The sequence below is a fragment of the Solanum tuberosum genome, unplaced genomic scaffold (genome assembly GCF_000226075.1).
Source record: "Solanum tuberosum cultivar DM 1-3 516 R44 unplaced genomic scaffold, SolTub_3.0 scf00010, whole genome shotgun sequence".
In the NCBI taxonomy this organism is placed as follows: Eukaryota; Viridiplantae; Streptophyta; class Magnoliopsida; order Solanales; family Solanaceae; genus Solanum; species Solanum tuberosum.
Genome location: NW_006238936.1, coordinates 1,606,312 through 1,613,705, shown reverse-complemented (window position 1 = coordinate 1,613,705; position 7,394 = coordinate 1,606,312). Strand labels below are relative to the sequence as shown.

Genomic DNA, 7,394 nt, shown 5'->3' with positions numbered 1-7,394 from the left:
CTGGTTTGAGGGTAGGGACAAAATAAATTTATTTTTTCAACAAAAAGAAATAGTAATTTGAAGTTGGAAGAGAGTTTTGAAAAATGTTTTCCTTAAGTTTTGAAGGGGAAAATGAGTTGATTTGGATACCATTCAAATGGTGGTACCGTTTTCAATCAGCTTATAAACTTCCACAGGCTACACCATTACATGACTGATCTTGCTGGCAAGTACAAGACTTATTGAAAAAGTCACAACTCATCAAAAATTGATAAACCAAACCAATAATACATAAAATCGAATGGACTGATGCACACCCAAACCAAAAAAAATGAAAACATAAAATCCAACTATTTTAACCGACTAACTTTTATATTTTAAAGTCGTAGTCAGACGGCCTCTATAAATAGAACGACTGCCTCTGAAGAATGTAACAATATTTAGTTCAAAGTGTCTTTTTGGTATTATTATTTTGTTTGAGAATATATCGATGGATTTAATATTGGCATCGAAAAAAGCAGATAAAACAATAATGGAAGTTGAAGGAGTTGGTGGATACTACGGTTGGTCAAGTAGCCAATTTCCTCTTCTTAGCCAGAAAAAACTTGCTGCTGGATTATTTCTTCTTCAGCCTCGTGCGTTTGTTCAACCTTACTATTCTGTTTCCTCAAAAATTGCTTATGTTTGTCAAGGTACCTACGACATATATATGTTCTTGAACAATCCTTTCCCGTTAATTGTTGTTGTAAACGTAACCATTTATATAATTCTCACAGGTGAATGCATTGTTGGACTGATATCATCAGAAGATTCAAAAGAAGAAGTTATAAAATTACAAAAAGGGGATACTCTACCAGTTACCATGAAAGAAGTGTCATGGTGGTACAATGATGGACACTCTAAACTCGAAATAATTTTCTTAGGAGAATATGATGATGAATACACACCTGGAGAATACTGCGGTTTCTTCTTAACTGGATTCACCGGTATTCTAAATGGATTCTCTAATGAAATTATAGCTAAATATTTTCACATGACCAAACCTGAAATCGAAAATCTTATAAAAGACCAGAGTAGTTCTAATATTATAATTAAGATAAAGGAAGACATAAAAATGCCACACCCATGCAACAAAAACGCCGAACATAAGTTAGTTTTCAACTTGGATAGCGCGAAACATTGTACTGTTGAAGTAAAAAATGGTGGAATTTTATCCACGGTAACTTGTAGGAATTTACCATTGCTTAGATACATTGGATTAAGCGCAAATCGTGTAGTTTTGGAAGGTGGTGCTTTATTTGGTCCTATTTTTACAGCAGATTTGTCCGTTCAATTGAGTTATGTAACGAAAGGAAGTGGACGTGTTCAAATTATGGGACCTTTATGTAAGATTGTGTTGGATACTAAAGTGGAGGAAGGTGAATTGTTCTTTGTTCCGAAATTCTTTCCGTTTGTTGTGGAAGCTGACGAAGGAGGACTGGAGTTCTTCTCAGTCATAACGTCGTCAAAGTAAGTACTCCTATTATTTACCTATATATGATAATTTATACGACATTGTTCATTCAAAATATACATTTGTAGGCAAGTATATGGAGGATTATCAGGTGGGAAAAAGTCAATTTGGGAAGCAATATCTCCGTCAGTTTTAGAGGCCTCGCTAAATATGACTTCAGATTTGACCGAGTTTTTCAAGTCCAAGATTGCTAAGGGTGCAGTGATAGCCCCACCTTCAACTATTTAAGTAACTGTTCCAGTTTGTTATTTGTTAGACAGTTGAAATATATGCATATGTTTAAATTAATTAATAATATTACAATATGTAATAATTCTATGCTTGAAAATAAGATGGATGCGAAGCTTTTGTTTTAGCTTTTCCGGAATGCAAGCCTATATGCTGCTGTGTGCCAGCAGTATGTATGGTATATGAATGTCTTCTTAAGAATAAAAGGGAAATGAAGTTGGTGCAGCTTCTTTGTCGTTTCATGTTTAGATTCAATAATATAACATATATATATATATAATAATTTATTCTTCTTATATATATTTATTAATAATTAATGCAATACACACGTAAAAAATAACGTACATTTAACTAGATATAACATTGATGGCGACCCTATATAACGTAACCCTGCAACTATCACACATGTATATACATACTAGTGGTGGTGCGCCATTGCTGAGCACGGGCCTACTATATGCTAATTTCATCTTTTACTGGTTAGTCGTTATTGCACGCCTCTAGTTTGATGAAGTTTGTTGTCCAAGGTTAAAGCGTTTGAATATACTAATAAAACTATATCAGTATACAAAATATATAATTATCTGATAAAAACAGAAACTTTGTTGAAGTGTGTGACTATATATCTCATCTAAAAGTTTAAGCTGACCATCTCATTAAGTTTGTACGGCATAGACAGTATCTATATTGCACCAGGGGATTCTTACGAGGCATGTAACACTGTTGTATGATATGTTGGTCTGCAGGACATGGTCTCCAAACATCAAAATGAACTAGCTCAAAAGCTAATTCAACTCACTTATCAACTCTTGGATGTGAGTTGTGACGATATGTGATGGTGTTTTGCAAATCAACATGACTCACATTCCAACGAAGAAATATTCTTAAACCGAGGAGAAAGTTTCTTCAATAGATATAGAGAAAAATATCCAATCAACAATGTGCTTCAACTGAGACACGATACTGGAGTATGCAATTGACCGAGAGACCATGAACTAGTATACACATAACAGAGTCAAATGTTATTATGGCTTTGAATAGCACAATTCTTGGAGAGGATTTGGAAGCAGATGATACCCTATAAAACACTTCTAATTTATGCTGGCTCGATAGATAATTTGATAAACCAATGATTTTTTCCGTATTTAAGAATACATTTAACTGACATGTTAACTAATCGATTACAGTAAATTGGATCAGCTTTTGCAGTTTTTTTCTTGCCAAACTGGCTATAAAAAAGATGATACCCTATAAAACATGTTGCACAAATGACTTAGAAACATTGGATACTTGACATCTTGAGGGCTTAGCAGCTACCTAACATCAGAAAATTGGCCAAAAGATTATTGCATTTTCTGTTTCACAAAAATCAAATGGCTAACAGTAACATTTTTCTAAGAAAACCAAACCTATATTCTTGTGGTCCAAATCTTGAAGATGAATTAAGTGAAAAGGAAACTTGATCTAAGCATTAGATGGATCGAATACCTTCTACTCCCATTATGTATATAAATGATACATTATAAGACAAATATGCACAATGATACATTAGTGGTTTCCATGGATATTCTTCAGAGCTCCATATCCATAACAGCCACAATTCTCTCACTTGTCTTTTGTGTGTTCCTAGTTCATCTTCTGACCAGAAAACTACATGGGAAAAAGAGATACCATCCAATTGGCGGCACCATTTTCAATCAGCTTATAAACTTCCACAGGTTACACCATTACATGACTGATCTTGCTGGCAAGTACAAGACTTACAGATTGATTAGCCCTTTCAGGAATAAGATTTATACTTCTGACCCTGCTAACGTCGAATATATTCTCAAAACAAACATTGACAACTATGGCAAGGTACACCATTTTCTTGACATCCCAAATAATCTTTTTTAGTGTTGGAATTTGATCGACTCTGAAAAACCATATTAGTAATAGATGTACAGTAGTAGCAAATCATGGGTAAATTCAAAGTATTTGGAGTTGGGAAATTGGAAATGTATCTGATTGAATTCCAGGATCTGTGAGTCTATCAATTAATTGCCATGCCTCAACTCCCAAATAAGTTTTAGCCGGCTATATGAATCTCCCAGTAGATGTAACAAAATGGTGAACGATTCTTGGATTGCCAACTTGAATTTTTTTTTAAAATTATCTGCAGGGATGGTATAATTATAGCATTCTGAAGGACCTGTTCGGGGATGGAATTTTCGCTGTTGATGGAGATAAGTGGCGGGAGCAGAGGAAATTATTGAGCCATGAATTCTCTACGAGGGTTTTGAGGGATTTCAGCAGTGTGGTCTTCAGAAAAAATGTGGCAAAGCTAGCTCAAATATTGTCTGAAGCTGCCAATTCCAACAAGACAGTTGACATTCAAGTAAGTTTCCATGACTCGACTACATTAAGGCTTAAACAACCCTTTTCTGTTTTCACCAGACAAGTAACCCTAGTGTCGTCAATGCAGGATCTATTCATTCAAACATCTCTAGATTCTATATTCAGAGTTGCATTCGGAGCTGAGCTAGACAACATGTGCGGTTCAAATGAAGAAGGCAAAAGATTTAGCGATGCATTTGACAATGCTAATGCAATGACAACTTGGAGATATACTGATATCTTCTGGAAGATTAAAAGAGCTCTCAATATCGGAGTAGAAGCCAAGTTAAGGGACAATATAAGAACTGTTGATACATTTGTTTATAAGCTGATCCACATAAGAACTGAGCAGATGAGTAAACCAGAAACTCATGATCTATCTGTAAGTGATTCACCTTATAGCTATACTACTTTCATTAGTGAGGATAGATGCTTAGATATTTGATCTTTTTCTAGATGCAGAGGAAGAAAGAAGACATTTTGTCAAGGTTTCTGCAAATAACTGATACAGATCCAAAGTATTTGCGTGATATAATATTGAGCTTCTTAATAGCTGGCAAAGATACAGCAGCAACCACCCTTTCTTGGTTCCTATATGTGCTTTGCAAGTATCCTCATGTACAGGAGAAAGTAGTACAAGAGATTAAAGAAGCAACAACTGAGAACAAAGATGCAACAGACATAATGGATTTTGCTGCTAATGTGAGTGAAGAAGCACTTGAAAAGATGCAATATCTTCATGCAGCATTGACAGAGACTCTTAGGCTTTATCCTGCAGTTCCATTGGTATGAAAGAGCGTCTTTTATCATACATCTGTGGCAAAGTAGATGTATGTTTTATGTTCATATTTTTGTTTTTCCTCTGACTGCAGGATCCAAAAATATGCTTTTCAGATGACACCTTACCCGATGGATTCAGTGTGAACAAAGGGGACATGGTGTGTTACCTACCATATGCAATGGGAAGAATGAAATTTATATGGGGTGATGATGCAGAAGAGTATAAACCAGAGAGATGGCTTGATGGAGATGGTTTCTTCAGGCCAGAGAACCCCTTCAAATTTACAGCTTTCCAGGTTGGTCAAAGGTTCCTTTAATTGCTTCTAAAGCTGTTACTGTAACCCCTTCCACCATCAACTTGTCAATAGTGTTAAATCTTTTATGGGATGTAGCCATCCTGTGAAAATACTTGATATTTTTGTCTCCGTGTTTGAGCCAATGTACTTTAGACCTCTGCCTCCAAGCTATTTCCTCATTTTTTGCAACATCTTCAAACTCCATTGAGAGATGGTACTTTTTGAAGTAATTCATCCTCTGATAGTAGTCTCAACTCATGAGTCTTTTCTAAAATTGATGGCTAATTTAGAATTTCCTCTTTTCTCTGATTCCAATTGTCCCTATTCTCCAGCTTCCATTCTTTTAGCTTCCCGTTTAGCATCCTCAACTTGAGGCTACGACATAAGAGCCCGTACCAGTGATATTGAAAGATGCCCACCATTCTTTAACCTTGTCTGAGAAACCCTCTACCCTTAACCACAATTGTTCAAACTTGAAGTAAGACTTCTTCAAATTTAAATCTCCGCATTCAAGCATAATTGGATTGTGGTCAGAGCCTATTCTGGGAAGCATGTTTTGTTTAATCCGTGTAAAGGTCTCATCCCACTGGGAAGAGAATAAAAACCTATCAATTCTGGAGGCAGACATGTGGTTGTCCTCCCTTCTCCATGTGAAAGACCCCCCAAATAAAGGAGGATCCATGAACTCCATCTCATTGTCCATTCAGAAAATTCAGTCATTGGCGTAGTAATTTTGTGCCCTTCTGATCTTTTGTTTGGATATTTTGTGGCATTGAAATCTCCACAAACTACCCAAGGCCCATTACACAATTCTTTGATGTTGATGAATTCTTGCCAAAGTCCTCTTCTAATTATTTGGATCACATGAAGCATACACAGCTGAAAGAAACCATGTGAATGTCTGATTAAAGCCTTCAGACTTGCAGGTTACAATTTGGTTTGTTGCTATCACCAGCACTCATCTCCACACCCTCTTATCCCACATTACTACGATACCACTGCTTCTGCCTATAACATCCAAATGAAATTCCCTTATCCATCTATTTTGCCATAATTGTTTGAATACATTCTCCTCTGGCCCTCCTAATTTTGTCTCAACCAGAACGTAAATATCAGCCCCCCAATGTTGAAATAATCTCCTGACTATCCCCTTTTATCTTCTCCATTTACCCCTTCAAACTATCTAGCTAAGCACATTCTTTTGTTGATAAAACAGGCTGGGCCGAGGATCTGCTTGGGGAAGGAGTTTGCTTATAGACAGATGAAGATATTCTCTGCTGTGCTGTTACGTTACTTTGTTTTCAAGTTGAGTGATGACAAGAAGGCTATCAACTACAGGACAATGATTAATCTTCACATTGATGGGGGATTGCATGTTCGTGTCTTTCGTAGATAGGGTAATCTTCACATTGATGGGGGATTACATGTTCGTGTCTTTCGTAGATAGGGTAATCTTCACATTGATGGGGGATTATTACTTCTGCACCCTCATGGGTTTTCTCAACCTTACTATTCTGTTTCCTCAAAAATTGCTTATGTTTGTCATGGTACGTATGACATATATGGTCTTGGACAATCCTCGATCTCCTGTTAATTATTGTTATAACGTAATCATATATATAATTCTCACACAGGTGAATGCATTGTTGGACTGATATTATCAAAAGATCCAAAAAAAGAACTTACTCCCTCCGTTCCATAATAATTGATCACTTTCCATTTTACACGGTGCTTAAGAACTCATAAATAAAATGATCAATTTGACTAATTTACTCTTTATCTATATTGATGGATATCAAGATAATTTATGATGACATAGGCCATACAAAAGGTATAAGTACTCCAAAAAGGATGAGAGCAATAGTACAAATGAGTAATTAAGTATGTAATGAACTCTTTGGAAAGATAAATTCCTAGGAACTTTAATTTTGTTTGACCTTCCAAAAAGAAATTATGGAAACTATGGGTGTACATGACCGGGTTGATTCGGGTTTTTCAAATATCAAACTAAATCATTTGTGTAAAAATTTTAAATTTATAAACCAAACCAAACTAATAAAATTCAGATTTTTTTAACCTCGGGTTGGTTCGGGTTTTTCAAATACCAAACCAAACCATTGTGTCGAATTTTGCTCCAAATATTTCTTTAGTCCAACCAAAATACAATTATCTAAGGTGTTTCTTAAAAAAAAAAAAACACAAAATATGAGATGAGTACTAAT

The 7,394-nt window shown here is 35.6% G+C and overlaps 2 protein-coding genes across 2 annotated transcripts; both read left to right on the top strand.

The window, feature by feature from the left end:
• Positions 1 to 430: 430 nt before the first annotated feature.
• On the top strand, positions 431 to 1,848 carry LOC107062208 (13S globulin seed storage protein 2-like). Its single transcript, XM_015312575.1, has 3 exons — positions 431 to 671; positions 756 to 1,488; positions 1,561 to 1,848. Exons 1-3 carry the CDS (start codon positions 470 to 472, stop codon positions 1,718 to 1,720), a joined length of 1,095 nt encoding a protein of 364 aa, XP_015168061.1. The 5' UTR covers positions 431 to 469; the 3' UTR covers positions 1,721 to 1,848.
• Positions 1,849 to 3,277: 1,429 nt separating this feature from the next.
• LOC102604235 (cytochrome P450 704C1-like) lies at positions 3,278 to 6,579 on the top strand. The gene is made up of 6 exons (XM_006339717.2): positions 3,278 to 3,577; positions 3,882 to 4,097; positions 4,185 to 4,478; positions 4,553 to 4,882; positions 4,969 to 5,172; positions 6,389 to 6,579. The coding sequence occupies exons 1-6, from the start codon at positions 3,281 to 3,283 to the stop codon at positions 6,566 to 6,568; spliced, it is 1,521 nt and encodes a 506-aa protein (XP_006339779.2). The 5' UTR covers positions 3,278 to 3,280; the 3' UTR covers positions 6,569 to 6,579.
• The last annotated feature ends 815 nt before the right edge of the window (positions 6,580 to 7,394 follow it).

Excerpts from the sequence above, each read along its gene's own strand:
- LOC107062208 (XM_015312575.1), top strand. The coding sequence starts at position 470 with ATGGATTTAATATTGGCATCGAAAAAAGCAGATAAAACAATAATGGAA. Across the intron at positions 672-755 it reads AATTGCTTATGTTTGTCAAG|GTGAATGCATTGTTGGACTG; the intron begins GTACCTACGACA and ends TAATTCTCACAG. Across the intron at positions 1,489-1,560 it reads TCAGTCATAACGTCGTCAAA|GCAAGTATATGGAGGATTAT; the intron begins GTAAGTACTCCT and ends ATACATTTGTAG.
- LOC102604235 (XM_006339717.2), top strand. The coding sequence starts at position 3,281 with ATGGATATTCTTCAGAGCTCCATATCCATAACAGCCACAATTCTCTCA. Across the intron at positions 4,098-4,184 it reads ACAAGACAGTTGACATTCAA|GATCTATTCATTCAAACATC; the intron begins GTAAGTTTCCAT and ends TCGTCAATGCAG. Across the intron at positions 5,173-6,388 it reads TCAAATTTACAGCTTTCCAG|GCTGGGCCGAGGATCTGCTT; the intron begins GTTGGTCAAAGG and ends TTGATAAAACAG.